Consider the following 20,681-nt stretch of genomic DNA (forward strand, 5'->3'; position numbering starts at 1 on the left):
CCCCGTCTAACATGGTTGTTGCTGCAATTGAGAGAAGATGAAAGATAGAAATTGTTATATGGCCTACGCACGGCCTTGAAGTACAAATCCAGGCAATGGCTGATATCCATCTAAGCACAGGAGGGCTGTGTTTTTTTTTAGATTTTCACCAAGACAGCCAGTCCACATTGGTGTTTTGTTTTTGTTTTTTTTGCAAGAGAGAGGCAAACCCTGGATGCATCAGCTGCATTGACTGCCCGAATGAGTGAAAGAAACATATCACTTTAAGCGCCTTCCACCCACCCCGCCAAACCTGCTCGTTTATGTGAGCTGGGCTGTGGATCAAGGAAGATCACATTTTCTGCTCTTCCTGACAGCACCCGTTTGAGACGGCCCAGCTGCCCACCCCCCCTCTGCTCTGTTATAACTCCATTACAAAAGACTTAATGAAGTTTCCAGCCAGAGCTCTGCTGCTGTGGCTTTCCTCTCCATCCACTCACAGATGAACATACAAGTCCAGCTTTTCTCTCTGCACATCCGCATTTAGATTCATCACACACATCTGGCCACTGAGGAGGAATTTGTCTTCAACCAAGCTGATTGTTATTGTTGAGATGTTTGCAGGTTGTTTTGATGACCAGCAGGGGGCGCCGCACTCTAACGGATTGGTCTAAAGACCTGCATAGGGAATATTTTTATGCCTGTTGTCCCTGAGAGAATACTTTTTAATGATATTATAATCCCCCCCCCCCCCCCAGATTTCGCACCAGAACTTTCGAAGGACACGTGTTGTCCTCCTGAAGCTCACCTGGAAAATATGAAAGGATTTCAGTTGTTAGATCAGAGATGCTGTGGCACGCACGGGCAACCATCTGTGCACAGGTAAGTGCGCATAATTACAGTTCAAGTTTTTAATAGTGCATTTTCCCTTCAAAGAGTGTATTCAGAGTCTCATAAACACGCTCTGATCAGATCTAAACGTTTCAAAGATCAGGATGTGTTCAGAAACTTTAAAAGGTGTAAAAGCTTCGGGGACTCGACCACCCCTGGTTCATGTGGCTCCTCTGTTTTGGCTGGGACTGGAGGAAGAGGAGGAGGCGAGTGCGTAAAAGCGCGCGCCTTGTTTGGAGTCATATTACGCACAGGCATGGAGAGCAGCGCCGGGGAGGGACTTTTTAACATGTGGAAAAGGAATAACTGTTGCACTCGGCTGCCTCTCTCTCTCTCTCTCTCTGCTCGGGGGCCTTTCTGGGGCAGCACAACTCTGCGCTTGCGGGGAGACACCTGCGCCCCCAGACTTTCTACTACACACACTTAACGAGCAAGAGCATTAAGTCATAGGCTGCAGTCACTTTCGCAGGAGTTTCCAGAAGTTGTGGTAATGTTAGGAAGCGCCAAGTCACCGGCCAGCAGTCCCAGAGAGGAGAGGACGATGGACCCCAGCAGGAGGATCGGTAAGGACCTCCACACCAGCCAGAAAGTGAGCTGTCTGCTCCAGCCTGAGATGGAAACACCATAATGTCAGTGTGAGGGCTTAAATGTGTGCCTGTGTCGCTTTGTAGTGAAGATATCTCTGGTATTTCTGTCCCGACGCCAGGACATTCTTGAGACCTTATCTGCAATGATTTTAGTCATTCCTATCATGTTCAATTATTCTCAGAACATTTCAGCTGGGTGGCAGAGTGTTAGAGCATCTGCTGTGTTTTATCTTTCCATTTTATATGTTTTGTGTTTTTGACACCTTTGCTGTAATAGTTGCTGAAGTGCTGGTGTTGTGATACTCGCATCCCTTTTAAATAGCTGACAGATTTACTTACTCTCCCTGCTGAATACTGACGTAGTGAAGGAGCATTCAGCACTATATTTACAGTCCGGCTCTGTGCTCGTGACCTAGTTGTCCAATTTTACCCCAAGTTCAAAAATCAAGTCATTTTATTAGAGTAAGACAGCTGCCTAATAGTTTTTATTTAGATTGACAGAGTTACTAAGCAGATAATGACAGCTCACTGACATCAAATGCAGCTGAAACGGAGTGTGTGTGTGTGTGTGTGTGTGTGTGTGTGTGTGTGTGTGTGTGTGTGTGTGTGTGTGTGTGTGTGTGTGTGTGTGTGTGTGTGTGTGTGTGTGAGAGAGAGAGAGAGTGTGTGTGTGCGTGCGCAGCTGAAGTGATCATGTGTTTATGAAGAGCTGAACATGCTCTCAGGCCCACCGGTGTGATTCAGGCTCTTCACCGCGTCCATCCCAGCCTACTCTCTGTCCGTCCAACACTGATACATCACACATGTCCCCCCCGAGCTCGCCGTCACACCTCGCCCCAAAATAGACACCTGCTGTGCAGCGACAGAGCACCTGTCAGAGACCCCGGGCGTCTGGAAACAAGGACCACCACTGATGCTACGCCAGCCATTTGACCCATTTATGCTTGCAGCTGGAGATTTAGTGTAAATCCATTTGTTTTTTCATGTTCTTTGGCAGGTTTAAGGCAGGTTAACAGCATGGTATGAAGAGCTGAACACTGAAGCTGTTTATGAAATATACTGCACTGAGATTTGGGACATTTGTCTGTATTCATAAGTACACATTAAAATACAGTTTGCAGTATTTTCCAAAAATAAAAATAATAGCTGATTCCCTTTTCTGATCCTCTTTAACATGTCACCAGTGTTTATTTTGGCATTCAAATAACCAGAATCCAGCTCCAAATGTTTAATTCCCGACCACTGATTTCCTGATTTGTCATGTTTCCACAGCAGCATGCGTGCAGGCATCCAGGCCGTGGTTTTTTGACACAGCAGGCTGTGCTGAAACTCTGACACTATGCAAACACGTGTTTAAGCATTTCTGATGTCTGGATTATGAAACTGCGTCTCTGTGCCTGAAAATGTAACACACCACCATCAATGCTATATTTGAGTGTAACGCTAATACCCACTAATGAAGCCAGTGAGGTCACCCCCTCCACCCCGACCCCGACCCCTTCCCACCATGTGCCGTCATAAATCAGTCAGGTGGCCGTCAACCCGCCGCGTCTTAGCTGCTTTTTAATGGTTACTGACATCAGCTGGAAAACACCTCCCACTTCTTTAATTTACAGGCCGGAGCGAAGTGAGTTCAGAGGTTTTGAGTCATGCGGTGTCACAGGACTTCTTGTTGGTTCACTTTTCCCACAGATGAAGCTGCAAATGTGGCCTGCGAGCCTGAGATTAGTTGGTTTCAAGCAGTCGTGGATTTGATTTCAGAGACAGGTGTCTGCGGTGTTGTTAAGTCTGGAGCTGTGTGTGACAAACCGTTAGCCTGCATACGTCAGGATTTACACAGGCGACATCCATGACTCGACTTTATGGGTTTGGACTATGAGTTCACAGGTTGCGCCTATGGGCTCGGTGTATTTGCTGTGCAGGCTGTCAGCTTCAGCTGTCATGCACACATAAATCCAGTCCACACTGCAATAACAAGACAGCACAAATTCATATAAAACCACATCCAGCTGCATTTACATCTTCAGACAACAGTAGAAAGAGTCCAAAAATAGAGAAAAGCACTTTAACCCCATTGTTCTGATGGCTTTCAGGGGTAAATACGATGGATTTTCACCGGCTCTGTGTCAAAACACATCGAGCCTTCTCTTTCTCTGAACAGGCCAAACCTTTTCATTCAAAAACAAATGTTGATTTTGCAATTATTTTTATTACTATTAGTAGTAGTGATATCATTTGTACACATGCTGCAGTGGGTCTGTGGGATCTCAAGCAATGAGGAAGCAAAGCCAAATCAGATTTATACACCTTCATGGCTGCACTGATGAATAAATCATTGACAGAATCTGTACTGTCTAATTATAATTCTGTCTTCTTTCCAGCCTGCTGAGACAAATGTTAATTTAAACACGTGAAAATCAAACAAAGACTCCAATTTTTTGCTCATCTGTCCAGCAGAAAATGGGACTGGCTTTCCTCGATCTGAATATCTGAGGAGTCGGCAGCTGGAGGAGGAATCCAAAGATCTTTGGCCTCCAGATAAGCCGGATAGTTTATGATTCAGGGCTCATGTCTTTGTTTGATATATACACGTGTTCTTAAATTTCTTCAAGCAATAGTAAAGAAGCCGAAAGTGAAATTCTGTTATTAGAGATGTAATTACATGAGAAGTATTAAAGGTGTGCTGGCTGATTTGTCGGCACGCTGGTTCCTCTCTGTGTGGTCATCTCTTGCTTATTAATGAGTAAATGAATGATGTGCCACTCATTAGGAAAGACAAAGAGAGTGTGAGAGCTGAACGCTGTTTATTTTCAGCCGAATACAAAGAGGCTGCTTTGCTTTCATGTTTGACTGCGCGCTGTCCAAAAAGCATTGGCAGTAATTCTGCATTACAAAATAACGCTCTGCTTGCTTCTAATGTTTTTTCTTGGGAGTCTGCGCTCAGATCAGATCAGAGTCGCAGCTCTGTTTTTTGCTCAGGCTCTCTTCAGATCATCTTTTAACTTCATTAAAGACTGGACTGAATTGGAGATGCGGAGAGGACGGCCCTGCTTGCAGCCTGACCCGTCTCGTGGGAAAGACTGTGGGACAGAATTTAGAAAATTGAATTGACCCTCCACCCATATCATATCAGCAACACCCCGACTTGCCGATCTTCCTGTAAGTGTAGAATCCCGGCTAGCTGGCTTTCATGACAGTTGTTATGCTGAGAGAAACGTGAACCGTGTCCCAGGAGGAGCTGGTATGTGAGTGAAGAGGACTCAGTCTATCTCTGAGCAGCTGATATGGTTCCTGTCTTTCTGATCCTCATCAGTTTGGAGGCTGCCCCGCTGCTCCCAGCGTCGATCCACCCTCAGGGAAGATATCCCTTATGGGATTGATTTGAGTGTTTATTGTTCTGTCACTGCTGGTCCAGCAGAACGCTGTTTTTCTTCAGCTCTTAGCCAATTGTTCGCACATGGCGCTGCTATTCAACAGTTTTTAGGGATGGGTCGGCCCGCCCACCACTTTGGTGGCCATGAAATTTCCTCGAGCACCACCACGAGGTTCACATTTGTGCTTTTTAGGTCCCAACAAGTGTGTATACACGTTCAAGGGATCCCTTAGCTCTCCATGTAGCATCATCATGAGGGTCAAGCATGTAATCTGTCCAATACTTTAGTTTTTGACCAAATACCTGCAAAACGAAGTAGCAGACTGCAGCCCTCAGGGACAATAAAGATTAACATTGTTATTGTAGGAACAATAGCACGCTGAAGTTAGCAGGTATCTCAAAACACTGTGGTGCAAAGACATGGAGGCGGTGTGGCTAACGCTTCATTTAGCGCCACCGTCAGGTCAAATTTCTACTTACTTTGGTTTTTGACCAAATAAAACTGATCACATTCCCCTCAGCATCGCCTGCCTGTTGTGTTCAGCACTACTTAAATGTTAGCATGCTATTGAGCTAATCTAAGATGCTAAACATGATACAAATCATAGGTTGTCATTGTGTGTTAGCACAGTGACGTTAGCATTTAGCGCCAAGCACTGCTGTGCCCAGGTACAGCTCCACAGAGCAGCTGGCATGATTGCAAACTGGCCTTGTTCTAACTTTCTTTCCTCTCCAACATGGCCTCTTCTGTTGCTTCTCTACTTCTTCTTCTGTGCTTTCATTAGAATAACATCAGCACGGTTGCTAGCCAGTTACCATTGCAGGCCTTTGACCACTTGATGAAGTGGATGTCAACCAGATTTTCAGCAGGAGGTGACGAAAAGAAAACACGATTCAGCTGTGGAGCCTGAAGAGTCATGCCCGTCCCTCCGCTCACGCCCTTGTGAAAAGGCGTTCGGTGTATCAGAATGTGAAGGTGCGTTGTGAACTGTGGATTGGCAAACACTCGCAGACTTGTGCTCGCTTGTTCTGTTGCGGTGAGATATTAAAGCGATGCCGGTTGGACTGCAGGAATGTGTTTAAGGTTGGAGAGCCAGTAATAAAAGGTGAAGCAGTGGGCTGAGACAGAACACAGTTAAGGCTGTTTGGGCAGCTTAGCGTGGTCAGTGACCTGCATTTAATCAGCTCCATGTGCTCTGCTTGTGGGAATGCCTTGCATGTGGTAACAGCTTGGAAAAACAGGCCTGTTATGGATGGAGGGCTGGTGGGGGGATTTCTTTGTATTCGACCCTGATGGGGAAGAATCCTCAGCTCCAGTTTGTTTCTAGGCGGGGAGGGGGGCCCGGAGCAGCCTTTGGGGGCCCTCTGAGGAGCTTCAGCCATTTGGCTCTGACAGTATGAGGACTGTGATTTAAAGAAAAGAGAAAGAATGCCAACTGTGTCTGGACAAATCTTTAGGGCTGAGCAGAAGAGACCAAGCCATGAAGAATAATTTGACAAGAGCGAGAGTTTGTTTAGACGTCTCTTTTGAATAGCCGTGAAAGAGAAAAGAGCTCAGTGAGAGGTCCCATTCATCCCAGCAAAAGAAGCAATGAGGCGTAGCTGCATGTCCTTGAGCTGCTGCACTGTAAAGCTGGAGCTGCTTTATTTTGCCATAATAAGTTGCAAAGCAGTTTGCTGTAACCAGGTTCTTAACATTTTGTTTTGCTCCTGTTTTACAGAATGTTAATTTGCATTAAGCAGAACCTGCAAACCAGTTTTGAGCCTGAACGTCTGAAGATTTTCACACCAGTTGTTCGAAGAAACTGACCAATATTTATCAGTAAATTTGGCCCAAAGAACTTAAAATGTATTCAAATTAAGTGCAAAATAAGAAACAGCTACTTCAATTCATACACAATTTGAAGGACAAAACACCACAAAAGAAACAATTGTAGAAATATTCACAAATAATGAAGTTGATTCTGTGCAGTTTTATATTTGACGCATGCAAAAACATCCACTCACAGCACTGGATCTCCCCCCAGTCGTCTGTGAGTCTGTCATGTTTGAACTTTTGCACTGAGAGTCACTGTTTCAACACTGTCCGCACGTCCTTTCAACTTCAACCCCGCAGTCCAAAACCATCCTTATCTTCAGGCTGGAGCTGCAGCTGACAGATCCGTCCATTATTGATTATTTTGGCCGTTGTTTTTCGTTTGGATTAATCATTTAAATTTGTCAAAAGGGCAGCGGGACGTCTTCAGAGCGCTCCACTTCAACCCCATTTAATCCAAACCAGCTTATGTAAAAATATACTCGTAAATTAAAAAGAATTCTTTCTTGTTCCAGCCGTCGGCTTTGTGATTGATCGTGAAACTTATTTTTACAAGACTGCGCATGCACCAAATGCAACGTAGTAGTTTGCTTTGTGTTTCGCCAATAACACAACTGGACTTTAACTCACCGTGAGCCCTCAGCTTAAAGCTTCTATATTCACCATATTGATCCCTTTCTGCTGCCATCTTTTTTTCCTCCTCTGCCCCGATCCCTTCACAACAAACACTGATCTGCTCTGCGGCTCTGTATTTGTTTTAGCTTCTTGATTACATTTCCACAGCAGGCAGAATGAACCAGGCAAACACTGTGAAACTTTCCATACTGTAACTGCTCTCCTGCTGCCTGTTGGCCTGCTCCTGCCCCCAAGAGAGAAATAAATCTTCAAATTATCATGAGTGATTCATGTCTCAGCGTCTCATCGCTTTGTTTTGAACTTGAAGTATGGTGTTCATTTTTAGAGGAAAGTCTAGACTGGAAGAAAATGCTCAGGGAAACATTATTTTTTAAAACTTAAAGTGTCGTTTCAGGACAATCCTTGAACCTCCTGTATGGCCAGTAAGGTTTGTATATAAAACACAGACTGGTTTAGGGTATAAGCAGAAAAGTGTTGACTGAATTTGTGAGGGTGAGTTGAGAAATACAACAAGGTCAGCTCTGTTTTCAGTGAAAAACCCACTGCTAGCTCTTAGAAATGAAAAACAAAACCAATTTAGGTCAAGAGGCACTTAAACAAGGCGGATAATTCCTGTACTTTGTGGTACTTTTAACAAAATTATACTTTGTGTGCAATTTTTTTAGCCATACGCCCAGCATTGCTCCACGCTGGTGGTCTGAAGTGTTGGATAAAATGTTCATGGTGCCCAGAGGATGAATTTTACTGACTTTTCTACATCATAAAGTCAAGATTTTAATGTCTCCAGATCTTTGGTTAATGACAAAAATACCTGAAAAACTAGTACATTCCCATCAGCCTTACATTGTATTTAGCGCTAGTTAGCAAATGTTAACATGCTAGGTAAACATTTTACTTGCTCAACATCTACATTAGCATTGTCACTGTGAGCATGTTAGCATGCAAAAAATCAGCTACAATATAATGATAATAATAATAGTAATGGGAAATTCATTGTAGAAATCATCTTTTTATGGGATTATCGATATATAGTCGGGGAGAATGGGCGGGTGAACAGACAGGATGAACTTCTGCTGAACCTCGTTAGACTCATTACATTAAACCTGTGTGTTGTCACAATAAAACAGCATGAAACCAAATGAAACTCAACTCGCTGATGGCGCCGTGACTCAGCGTCAAGCCGAATCACCGTTTATTTTTGCATTAAAACTTGCCATTTTGTCTCCTGTGCGTTTGTGTGTGTGTGTGCTCCAGGGCTGGACAACGAGGACGTGCGCGCGATGATGCAGGGCTCCAACATGGTGAAGGTTCGCTCCTCGAGGTGGCAGAAGAGCCGAAACCTGCGGCTGCTGGAGGACGGCCTCACCGTGTGGTGCGAGTCCACCAAGAGCTCCCGCAAAGCCAAAGCCCGGCAGACATGTGGGTACTGCTGAGACTTGGCTTAATGATCAGGGAGAGCAGAGTGTGTGTGTGTGTGTGTGTGTGTGTGTGTGTGTGTGTGTGTGTGTGTGTGTGTGTGTGTGTGTGTGTGTGTGTGTGTGTGTGTGTGTGTGCGTGTGTGTGCGGGCTGGCTTGAGGACACTAATCATCAGGAGGGAGGGTTTAAGGTGGAAAAGAGGCAACGGACCAAGTGGAAAAGGGTTTGGGAGAAAAGGGAGCTCTGACAGGGAGATTGCTCGTGAACAGGAGTTGGTCTTCTCGGGTGAAAAGAGGGGAAACTTAAACAATATCAGATTAGGAAAGAGCTTCGCCCAGAGGGAAACTTCTCTGCAGGGGAGCCGTGCAGAAACAAACCAGCACCCTCCGCCAGCACGGACTGGGATGTGACTCATGCAGCCAGCTTATTGTTCAGGGTTGTTGAACTGTTTTATCTCGGCTCTATCTCATGCCCTCTCATCTACTTTGCCTTGTTAAAGTGTTTGTTTTATTTGGTGAGTGAGGAGACTAATTATGACATTTGCAACCTGGCTAAACAATAATCAGGTGGAATTTATGAACCAATTCTGCGAGACTTATAAAGAGGTGGGTATGGCGTGCTGGCTCGCTTTGCTTGTTGCATGACGTCCAGATCAGTTCACACAACGTGTGAAAGTGCACTCCTTATCTGATTGGACTAGATTAATTGTGGGGATTCAATAATTAATCTCAAAGGCGTAGGATGTGGAGCACAATGAAGTCAGAGGTTGTGCAACAGCGATAAAAAAGTTTTTTACAAGCAATGTTCTTCATTTGCATGAATTGATGAATATTGTTATGTTATTTATCCCAAATAGCAGAGGAGTTTGGGAACTTATGTCCACCAAGAAGATAGGCAGCCTGAGAGGCAAGATCCAGGGCAAAACAGCTACAGGAATATTCCAGACTGCACTGTGGCACAAGTGTGTCCAGGTTAAAATTAAAATGATCTTAATAGATGCGGGAAGTTGAGATTATTTTGTAATTTGGGTGGTCTGACCCTTGAAACATCGACCTGCTGGTGGATTGAGGAGCCTGTATGAAGGTGGATCTACGAGTGAAGATCCTTTGAAGATCCATGTTTATCAGAAGAAGCCTTTTTTTCCTGGCCAGGATTGGGAGTTAGCAGTGACCTTTGCTAGGAAAGAAAAAGGGGAAACAAAGCGAAACAAAAACAGAAGTGAGTTTAATGATTTGTAGCACAGCAGATAACAGGAAACAGAAGCAAAAACGACCTCAGCCTGGCAAGTCCAGTGTTAAATGCAAATTCGCTTGCAATGTTCAGGCTCGCAGTCGTACATTAAAAGGCTTTTCCCACTCCTGCACATTCAAGTCTCAGCCTGCTAGCTTCCTGATTAGCATACAATCTCCAGGAGGTGATTTAGAAGGTGAGAAACAAGATTAGATTTCCCAGATTAAATTTATAACCTCTTTAAATGCCACTTTGTAAAAGTAAATCATCGTTTTGATTGTCAGTGCTTTATCTGGTAACTTGATATTCTCTCTCCTTGAGTATTTAAGGCGTCATGCCTGAGGGAGATAAAAGTTACTCTCGGTAAGGAAGTAATAAGGAAGGAAAGGAGAACTTTATACCCATAATGCATCCATTGTTTTAAACTTCCAGCCATCTATTAATACTGGAGTGTTGTGTCCAGACATGCATGCTTTCTTGTCAGTATGTAGGACACATATCTCCCGATCGCAGCATCTCGGAGTCGATAACAGGAAGACGGAGATTTTACGTCAGTCTGTGGTGTTGATCATAAAAATATTACAAATTCAGAGAAGATGGCGGTTTTTAAAGGACAACATCAGCTCTTTTAACCTCAGCAGAGCAGTTTCAGCTGCCTCGTCTTTTCCATTTTTGTCCAGAAAAGTTATTTAAACAAAAGAGATTCGACCCTGTGGAGAAAGTCAAGGTGTGGGACATTTCTTTAATCTTGAGGTTTCTTTATACTTCGGTTTCTTGGAGCAAATTCTTCTCTCGGAGTGAAAATGTTCTGGGAGCTGCAGTGAAGGTGGAAAGGTGTCAGCTGACGTATATGAGCTCAATCTCTCTGGCCCTCCTTTATTTTCTTCCTCGTTGCTTGACCTTTCGCTCTCCCGCCTCTCCTCTGTGCTGATGTAGGAATGCAGTTTGATGCTAACCCATGCTAGCCTCGCGGAGCGGGTCAGCGGGTGGTGAAGGCCGTCTTGATTGTGCTGCAGCCGTGCCAGAAATAGACGCAGGGTGGTCGAGTTGCAGCGGATAACACTCCTCCCAATGATGACAACAAGTAGTGTGAAGGCAGATACTGATAATGCCACACTGGCAGGCTGCTGAGGACCATATCTGTCTGTGTGTGTGTGTGTGTGTGTGTGTGTGTGTGTGTGTGTGTGTGTGTGTGTGTGTGTGTGTGTGTGTGTGTGTGTGTGTGTGAATCCAGGGTGAAGGCTTGGCTTGGTTCTTCTTTTTCCGAACTCCAGACGCTTCTCCAGGTCCAGTGCGATCTGACGCCTGCAGCCCAGTGCTGTGTCTTCTGCTCAAGAGCACTTGGCATTGAGTACAATGCTTCACACCTCTGCTGGCCCTTTCTAAACCTCACACACACACACACACACACACACACACACACACACACACACACACACACACACATACATGTCACTTTTACCATGTCTCTGGGAGAACCACAAAGGAGGAATGTGGAGTAATTTTGAAGAGGTGGATGGCAGAGGCTTTATGGCCTTCACTGAAAGAATGAGGCTATTGTCAGGGCAGACACTGCTTATTACCCAACTGAGTGATCACCACGCTGCAGGCATCCTGGAGCAGAAATAGACGAGCTCCTGTGCTGAGCAAAGTTGTTGTGTACGGATTAGCTGGTAGCCAGTGTGTTTGTGTTTGGCTGTCTGTCCCGGTGTCGCCCGGACTCACCGGGGCTCTGCAGATGCAAGCTAAACAAATCACGTTAAGTTGTAAATCAGCCTTTTTGGCCTGTTTCTCCTCAGAGGAAATCACAGAGATAAAAACCCCTACTCAAGGGCAAATCTATGTTTGCTTTGTTCAACCAAAGAGGGACTTTTTCTTTGCAAAAGCATAAAAGATAACATCTGTCTGGTGACTGTGAGGACACTGAAACATGAGAAAAAAATTAAAAACTTCATTAAAATGAGTCTTAGCTATGTTGGTGATCCCCCAGCTTTTCATATTGTTAATATTCTTTGCATGAGCTAAGTGACTGATCATTGCAGCTTTGCCTTTCTTTGTGACTAAACGCATGCTAATTAGTGTTAGCATGCTAACAACTTAGATGCCAGACATCATACCTGTTTAACAACTACAGTTAGCATTATCACTGTGAGCATGTTAGCACGGCGATGTGCAGGCGTGGCTGTAGACTTTTTATTCTGGTTTTATTACATATCCCATAAACCAACCCTTCAAATTAGCCGCTGCAGTCAGATAGTGGCTGCTATAAAACACATTAAGAGGGCTTTGCTCTTTGACTGTCAGTGGAGAGAGAGCACAAACCCAAGGTCCAGCATTTTATACACATGCCACACATGTCTGTGTGCTACTAAGAGCCATAAAGTGCATCTTATGTTTTACAATCACGCTGCATTATCTCTCTGTTGGCGCACATGAATCCCTAAAAACACACGACTTTTGACCTTTAGCTGCTTCTCGACAACACAAGCACCCCACGGGTCTGAACTCTTCTTCTCCTCTCCCAGTCGCAGTGACAGAAGTGGAGTGCGTGCGTGAGGGCTGCCAGTCGGAGGCGCTGAGGCGTCTGTCCGGGTCGATGCGAGAGAAACAGTGCTTCACGGTGGTCTTCAGGGGAACCAGGAAGAGCCTGGACCTGGTGTGCCCCTGCGAGGATGAAGCCCAGCGCTGGGTGCGAGGGCTCCGCGCTCTGAAGGAGCACGTGGCCAGCATGACTCAGAAGGAAAAACTGGATCAATATCCTGCCTTATTTCCAGCATGCTTGAATAAATGCAGCGTGGCCGAGGCAGCGCTGCTACGGCGGCTTTCTCATGTGCCGTCCCACATTCTCAGCATAGCTAAGACGAGCAGGAATGACCAGTTAAAAAAGCCCTGCCCGAATACAGTCTGCTCATTTCAATCCCTCATAGTCAGAGGCTCATATGAGTGTAGCTCTCAGGTAGTCTATAACCTCAGCTCTCTGCTTCTTCTTCTGTTTATCACCCCCTCATCCTCTGTTGATACATTTTTAGTTTTGTGAACGTGTAAATCAGCAGGGTAATTATCTTGTTTGTGCTTTCCTGTCATCTATTTATCCTGTTGCTGTAGACTCTCAGTAGCCTGGGTGATCATTATCTTTAATGGCGTGGGCTTCCCGTGTTACAGGCAGGTGACAACGAACTAAAATAAGTCTCCTGTTGCTATCGACTCTTTTATGCAGTTACGCTACAAAGGGACTTAGAATAATTGTGTTCTGCTCGCATGGAAACAAGCGTCAGATCCAAAATAGAGAGCGTGTTAATGTGTCTATCATTTGATTTATTGATGAGAGGTTTTGAGAGGCAGCAGCTGAATTGATCTAACAGGTCGCAGTGTTAAACAGTGCTGGCTTCAGCAGAAGTTGCTGTCTCACACAAAACACTCAGTTGCCAGTTTATTAGGCACACATGCACAGCCCTGCATTAAATCCTGCTCTCATGAAGTCTTTATGTTCAGTTTCTGCTCAGACTGTTTTAGAAAGGTGTAGTTGCGTTAGAATGACAGCTATACATCATTTTGTCCATCCCATTCATATCAGTGAGGGTAGGCTAATACCAGAAACACCTCTCTGTATAACACAACCACTGACTACATCCTCCAGAATTATCATAAAGTTGAACCAACATCTCTCTAAACAGCATCAATAGGTGAATATAACCTTCATGAAGGTGGCATCGACTGCAGGGCCGCTGCATCAGACTGCATTAGCTTTAATAAACTGGCAGCTGAGTGTTTGTGCATAAACGCCTGCAAGTGGAGAGAATAAACTGTGGAAAGCATCTGACCATATCATCTGTGTTTTTTAGCTTCTTAGCGTAGCTCTAAGTGACAGCTGGAGGTCGAAGGGTCCTGAATGAGGACTTTCACATTGAAGCTGCACAATCAAAGGATCACTTCTCGTGTGATTACAGCAGCCAGTAACTCTTTGTGTTTACTTATGGGCGAGTGTGTTGTATTAACATTGTGAACAAAACCCTCTCAAGTGGTCAAGGAAGGAAAGAAAAAGACCTTGGGTGGGTCCAAAGAAAACAACACCCCCCTCCAGAGAAACACTAGGTGCTGAGTGGTTTGATAACAGAACGGAGCTCAGTAAAAACTCCACATCAGGAAGCATAGTCCAGCTAAAGTGTGAGATTTCAGTGTTTCTCTGCACATTATGAATGTATGTTTCATTCCTTAACTGCTAAACTTGGATCCGAGGCTACCTGAAGCGAGCGGATCAGAACCAGGACGGCAAGATGAGCTACGACGAGGTCAAACGGCTGCTCCAGATGATCAACATTGACCTGAGTGAGCATTACGCCCGCTCTTTATTCAAGGTCAGGCTCCTCTTATGTATATTATGTGCGTTTTGCAGCTCCTGGAAAACATCCTCAGTTTACTGTGAGGCCCAGAGTCTGTGGTCCATTACCAAGTCATTTGCAAGCCAACCACCAGCCCCCCACCCCCACCCCTCCACATTTTTATCCCCTCCCACAACAAATCAAGAGCCAGTTATTTCTTTATTGTGGGGGATTACACTGCCTGCTGTGTCACTCAGCTCTCTATTACAGCTGAATTGTTTTTTACGCTCCTTGCCGATGCTTCTTACAGCCCTGACCCTCCTCAGAGAACTATATTTTTAATGTACATTTGCACAGCTGGGTGGAATTATCACAGAGATGCTTTCCCCACGGGGAGTTCGAAGCACTCCCAAAGTAAAAGCATGCATGTTTGATACGTGTCTGTGTTTCTCAGCGTGTGTTTGATTGTTTGTGTTTTGTAAACATCCCAGAGGTGTGACCGATCCGGTGACGGTCGTCTGGATCACATAGAGATTGAGGAGTTCTGCAGGGAGCTGCTGCGACGGCCTGAGCTGGATGCCGTGTTCAGGCACTACTCCAGTAACGGCTGTGTGCTCGCCACCGCTGAGCTGCGAGACTTCCTGGGAGACCAAGGAGAAGACGCTTCATTGAATCATGCTCAGAAACTCATACTCACCTATGAGCTCAATGACTGGGGTGGGTCCCGAAAGCACTCATTAGAGGCTTTAGGATTTGCTTTTCTAAAGACTGTGGTGAAATTATGATGATTCACTTGTGTTTCCTGCAGTGAGAGTGGGTTTGTTTTAAGGAAGAACCGAGCAGTTAGCATGAGCAGTAATAGCCACCATAGCAGAGCTGACAATGACATGTTCAGATACGTTATGTTCATGAGAGTTTCAAGAGAAAGAAAAGGCCTAAAGGGGCTTGTTTCTTCCCTCTACCTACAGCAAATGAAAAAAAAAAACAACAACTATCTGAATTCATATGTAGGATATGACATAAAAAACTAAAACTATGCAACAAAAAGGTGTTTTTTTAAACATGCACTGTGAGACATCGATCGAGTGCAGTGATTTCAACACTGTTTGACTGCCAAGTGAAGAAACAGCTCAATGACAGCTTAAAATTGATGGTGTTACTAGAATTAATAAAAGAAGTCAAGATTGCTCTCCCCCAGACTGTCAAGCTCAGTCCCTGCCAGAGGAGGACACCCTGACCCTGGCTTGTCTCCCGTGTCTTTTGGTGTTAATATATGTTCTTTAAACCTTCACGGCTTTGCTGATGAACCAACTCGATGGAAACACTTTGGCGTCTTTTACAGCTCAGAAGAACCAGTTGATGACGCAGAATGGTTTTACCATGTACATGCTGTCCCTGGAGAACGATGTGTTTAACCCTGACCACGCCAGAGTCCACCAGGACATGAGCCGCCCTCTGTCCCACTACTTCATTTCCTCGTCGCACAACACTTACCTTACCAAGGACCAAGTTACCAGCGCCAGCAGCACTGAGCCGTACATCAGGTATTCAGACCCATCGAGCAGCTACTGAGAGTTTCTTAATCTGCTGTCACCCGCTGAGATTGTCCTGTGGTGGAAGATTAAGCATGTCTCTCCCTGACAGGGCTCTGAATCAGGGCTGCCGCTGTGTGGAGCTGGACTGCTGGGACGGAGATAAAGGTGAACCTGTCATCTACCACGGCCACACTCTCACCTCCAAAGTGCCTTTTAAGGTGGTCATTGAAACCATCGCCCAGTATGCCTTCAAGGTGATCCTCTTCACTGCTAACGAGTAAAAAATGTAAATGGTCAGTGAATAAATCCAGATGCACTTCCTGCACACGTGAGGCAGCCTTGTGGTATTTAAAATTCTACAGCACTGCAGTGTGTTGCAGCTACTATGTGATCTAATTGCATTTTAATGGCTTTGGCGTTCAAGTTTTCCTGTGTCCCTCCCTGCAGGCGTCCCCGTACCCTCTAATCCTGTCCTTGGAGAACCATTGTTCTGTGGAGCAGCAGGTTGTCATGGCCCGCCACCTCCGCACCATCCTGGGCAGCAAGCTTCTCACCAAGCCCCTCAGTTCCCAGCCACTGGAGGACCTGCCTTCTCCTGAGGTACAGCACACACAGCTGCGTCCTTTTTGCAAAGACTCTGCCTGTCTGCTCTTCTAATGAAGTAATTTGTTACAATTACCTTCGTCGCAGGAGCTGAAGGGGCGTATTCTGGTAAAAGGGAAGAAGCATATTCCTTATCTGGGCCAGCTTGGTAAGAATGGCAGCTATGCCAGCTTCTCCTCAAGCTCTGATGATGAATTAGCAAGCAGCACTAAGAACACGCCCAAGAAGGATCCCGCAAAGGTCAGCTCAGGAAGGGCTGTCATTAAACCTGATAATGCTGCCAAAGTGAACTTTGTATGTAATCGACCAATTCTTTTATGTCCCCTGTCCCTCCCAGGTCTGTTCTAAACTGAGCCCCGAACTGTCGGAGCTGGTGGTGTACTGCAGAAGCGTCGCCTTCCGTGGGTTTGAAAATGTACCTGAAAAACTTCCCAACGAAATGTCCTCCTTCTCTGAGAGCGAGGCCCTCAGGCTCATCAAAGACGCCGGTACAACAGCGGAAATGATTGCATCTTGTCACGACAGAGAGAAAGAAAAAGATTTTGTGACATTGCTTTGCTGCAGCTGATTCTACAGAAAATATAATCAGCCTCCTGTGTATCATGGCATGTGGTTTTCTATCTTTTCATTTGCAGGAAAGCTTTTTGTGAGACACAACAGCAGGCAGCTGAGCCGGATCTATCCCTCCGGCCAGCGCCTCCAATCATCCAACTATGATCCTCAGGAAATGTGGAACTGCGGCTGCCAGATGGGTTAGTGCTCCAGACTAGAAGCTAGGATGCTGTTCTGACAGCAGCAAATTAAGGCAATTCATTTGAAAACATTATGTGGTCAGTGAGTGCCAAGGAAATCTTACACTGACTCGCATTTCTGCAAATTGGTGCTGCACCACAACATATTGCACTTGCCGCTTTTACTGATTCATAGACTGTAATTCAGCGTTCGCTGAAACGTTTTCCGTTGGCACGTGTGTGTTACTGACTCTTTTCTCTGTGCTGCTGCAGTGGCTCTGAACTTCCAGACACCCGGGGAGCAGATGGACCTGAACCAGGGTCGCTTCCTCGCCAATGGCCGCTGTGGATACATCCTCAAACCGAGCTTCTTGTGCAGCCTCACGTCCAACTTTAACCCGGAGAACACGGGAGGAGGCCCCGGTCACGTCCCCACCCAGCTGACTATACGGGTGAGCGGTAACATATTGAGTAACAGTGTTACAGCAAATTCTGATTGGTTGACTCAAATCCATCTAAAATGACTCATAATTTGATGACATGTGAGAGCATGTCGTCTCCTGACACTGTTTTTAGACGTTCTTGATTATTTATATCGCTACTCCTCGTATGTGTTTATGCTTTATTTACCTTGTATCGTCTTTTTGCTTCTCCATAGTCTCATTTTATCATTGCTGTTTCTGTTTTTCTGCACATACATCTATTGCATGCCTGTCTTGCCCCCTCTGTTGCTCCTCTGAGATTTCTTCCGATTAAAGCTTTTTCTTTTTAAGTTTCCTGATGTAAAATGAGGTCGTAAAGACAGAGGCCGTCATATTCTGCACAGATTGTGAAGCCCTTTGAGGCACATGTGTGATTTGACTGTACAAATAAAACTGATGTGACTTGATCTGAATAGAATAGATTACCAGTCAGACTTTGATCTGAAAACTGACTGATTTCTTTTTGCTTTTCAGATAATAAGTGCACAGCAGCTGCCAAAAATCAACACAGAGAAGGCTAGCTCCATTGTGGACCCACAAGTGTGGGTGGAAATTCATGGGGTGGCTATTGATAATGCAAGAGACAAAACACAGCGCATTGACAACAATGGTAATTCTGAGACTTCATTATTTGCTGTAAAGCTTTGAAGATAAAGCTTCAACCTTGTTATTAACTGTACGACTATTTCAAACAGAGAGCTAATGCTGTATTTTTAACCCTGTTATTGCTGTAAAATGATGTTAAAGCTGTTTCGTCATTGTCTTATTTTGTAGTGATATAAATGCAGGCGGCTGCACTGAGCAGCACACATCTTTGACATGTTTTTGTTGGAGCCTTTCCTGCCCAACGCCATGATTAGTGTGTTTGAAAGGTGCAGGACTGGATGATGTATTTACAGCTCTTGGGCGCCCCCTACAGGCTTTAACCCACGATGGGACTGCACCCTGAGCTTCCAGCTGCAGGTCCCTGAGCTGGCCCTGGTGCGGTTTGTGGTGGAGGACCACGATCACACTGCCAAGAACGACTTTGTGGGGCAGTTCACCATACCCTTCACAAGCCTACGGACAGGTGCTCATAAAGACCCCCCTGCACATATCACAGAGCAGTCCCCACTGTGCATTTCGTTTGTAATGTCTGTAATGTGTCTTCTCAGGCTATCGACATGTCCATTTATTGAAGGCAGATGGTTCCAGCCTGTCCCCCGCCACACTCTTCATCCACGTCAAAGTGACCCGCAGAGGAGCCCCCATCAAAACCGTGTCCGAGCGTATGGCCGCCGCCAAACGCAAAGCATGACGTGCATCTGAACTAGACCGAAAGCTGCCTTTTCTGACAACAAAGGGCTTTGGAGAAGGAGCTCTGAGTGTGAGGACAGAGAGAGAGAGAGAGACTGCTGCTGCCAGCCAGTCTCCCAATCCAGACCTCAAGTGGTCCAATTTACAATGAGCCACTTCCCAACACAGGAAGAAAGATGTCGTTTATCAGAGATGAAGAAGCACGCTGGCTCTTAGCAAATGAATTGCCTCGGGCTGGATAATGAATCCATGATCCACTGTGGGAGTGTTTGCTCTTGTCAGTGCTGAGTGCTCTGGAAACAGGGCACTGAGGATTGTGGTTCCTGGAACACACTGATGGTAGATTGGTTACAAAATGAATCTTAACGTTGTTAATATGTAGATTATTCCTTAATCTGTTTTTACACTTCAGTATTTGGCTTACACTTAAAGAAAACTTACTTACTTTGTAAGGCTTTGTCATTAGTGGTATGAGTAGGAATCTAAGCAGTGATTAAAAAATGCTAATTATTATTTTATAAATGATTGCTTCAGCATTAATTGTGATGCAAAACAGATGTAATAATGTTTCACAGATCGTTGTGAAGGTTGAACAAAAGGAAACGTTCGTTCAGTTCGTCTTACCTGATCCTCCAGATACTTGGCACTTTTAATTTCTCTCTTGAGAAAGATTTTATTTTCTGAGGCAAATGACAATGCATTTCCACGATTTACCAACAAACTTGACATATAAACAGTGTTAACTAAGAGATAGATGTTTACTTATGTTCTTAAGCATTTCAATTGTATTTGCCTCCGCGTGCAGTCACTCAAATTGTTCTTGTCCTTACATTCAACTCTATAAAACTGTGGTTAAACATTAATTATAACAATCTAAAACAACCAGCAATTACTGTAGGCTGCAGCGACTTGTTTAATGCTCTTATAAGGATGTTCCCTGATAATAAAATGGTGCAGTAATGAAAGGTGCTACACATGGATTACTGTAATTACAGTATATATGATCAGGATGAGCTTTACGAGCATTTGGTGAGTGAAGAATGACTTTGCAGTTTTAAAGCTTTTAGTCTCTGTTGTTTGAATGGCACTTGGTATTAATGTATGCGTGCAAGAGAAAATGCTGTTTTCATAAAAGCACTAATAATACATCGCTGTGTGAGACCTTTTTGTGTTTGTTTTTGCATATGTGATCACGTGAAAGAGAGGCTTCGTATGTGTGTGTGTATTCAGGGGGGTGGGGGTTGCACAGGGATGCAATATGGAGGAATATGTCCACATTTGGTTTGCATTTAACACTTGTTTGCCTTCTGAACAGCTAAACCATTTGCAAGCAGCAGGAGCTCCAGAGAGGTGAGCTGCATGTGGGCCGAGGCCAAAATAATGCAGGAGGCTATTTGTAACAAAGCTGGCACCACTTTGTAATAAAATTAGAGCATGTTGCAGTACACCAAATGTTTTCAGCCAGCTTGCTTTCATCATAGATGAAATGCTCTTTATTTGAAAGTGAATCTGCTTTTGACGGACTTGGATTGAAGCTCGCACTGCTCCCAGCGTGTGTGATATCTTTAGTTTCTAAGTTGTAAATATTGGCTTTATTAAAGGTCAATGAATCATTTACAGATGCATTGGATAGCAGTGGCAAAATGTTAATTAGAGCTCATTTGTGTTGGCTGGTGTTAGTGATCAAACTGTTTTGCAGCAACCAAAAATTTGTTCTTATTTAAGGAGAAGTTCTTCTAGTCTGTATGTTTCTGTCTGTCCTCTGTGCCACAGACCTCCACTGTTA

At 44.8% G+C, this 20,681-nt stretch overlaps 1 protein-coding gene across 1 annotated transcript; it reads left to right on the forward strand.

Annotated features, from left to right (window-relative positions):
• The first annotated feature begins 1,045 nt into the window (after positions 1-1,045).
• plcd3a (phospholipase C, delta 3a) lies at positions 1,046-20,058 on the forward strand. Its single transcript, XM_070981757.1, has 15 exons — positions 1,046-1,433; positions 8,537-8,701; positions 12,455-12,683; positions 14,155-14,284; positions 14,740-14,965; positions 15,591-15,792; positions 15,893-16,037; positions 16,231-16,383; positions 16,474-16,626; positions 16,724-16,874; positions 17,022-17,138; positions 17,391-17,569; positions 18,074-18,209; positions 18,519-18,668; positions 18,754-20,058. The coding sequence occupies exons 1-15, from the start codon at positions 1,361-1,363 to the stop codon at positions 18,894-18,896; spliced, it is 2,352 nt and encodes a 783-aa protein (XP_070837858.1). The 5' UTR covers positions 1,046-1,360; the 3' UTR covers positions 18,897-20,058.
• The last annotated feature ends 623 nt before the right edge of the window (positions 20,059-20,681 follow it).

This window comes from Chaetodon trifascialis, chromosome 15, assembly GCF_039877785.1.
Source record: "Chaetodon trifascialis isolate fChaTrf1 chromosome 15, fChaTrf1.hap1, whole genome shotgun sequence".
Lineage (NCBI taxonomy): Eukaryota > Metazoa > Chordata > Actinopteri > Chaetodontiformes > Chaetodontidae > Chaetodon > Chaetodon trifascialis.

Bases quoted from the DNA above. Each gene is read 5' to 3' on its own strand.
- plcd3a (XM_070981757.1), top strand. From the start codon at position 1,361: ATGTTAGGAAGCGCCAAGTCACCGGCCAGCAGTCCCAGAGAGGAGAGG. The intron at 12,684-14,154 runs ATATCCTGCCTT...TAACTGCTAAAC, and splicing joins CAGAAGGAAAAACTGGATCA to TTGGATCCGAGGCTACCTGA. The intron at 14,966-15,590 runs GTGGGTCCCGAA...CGTCTTTTACAG, and splicing joins CTATGAGCTCAATGACTGGG to CTCAGAAGAACCAGTTGATG.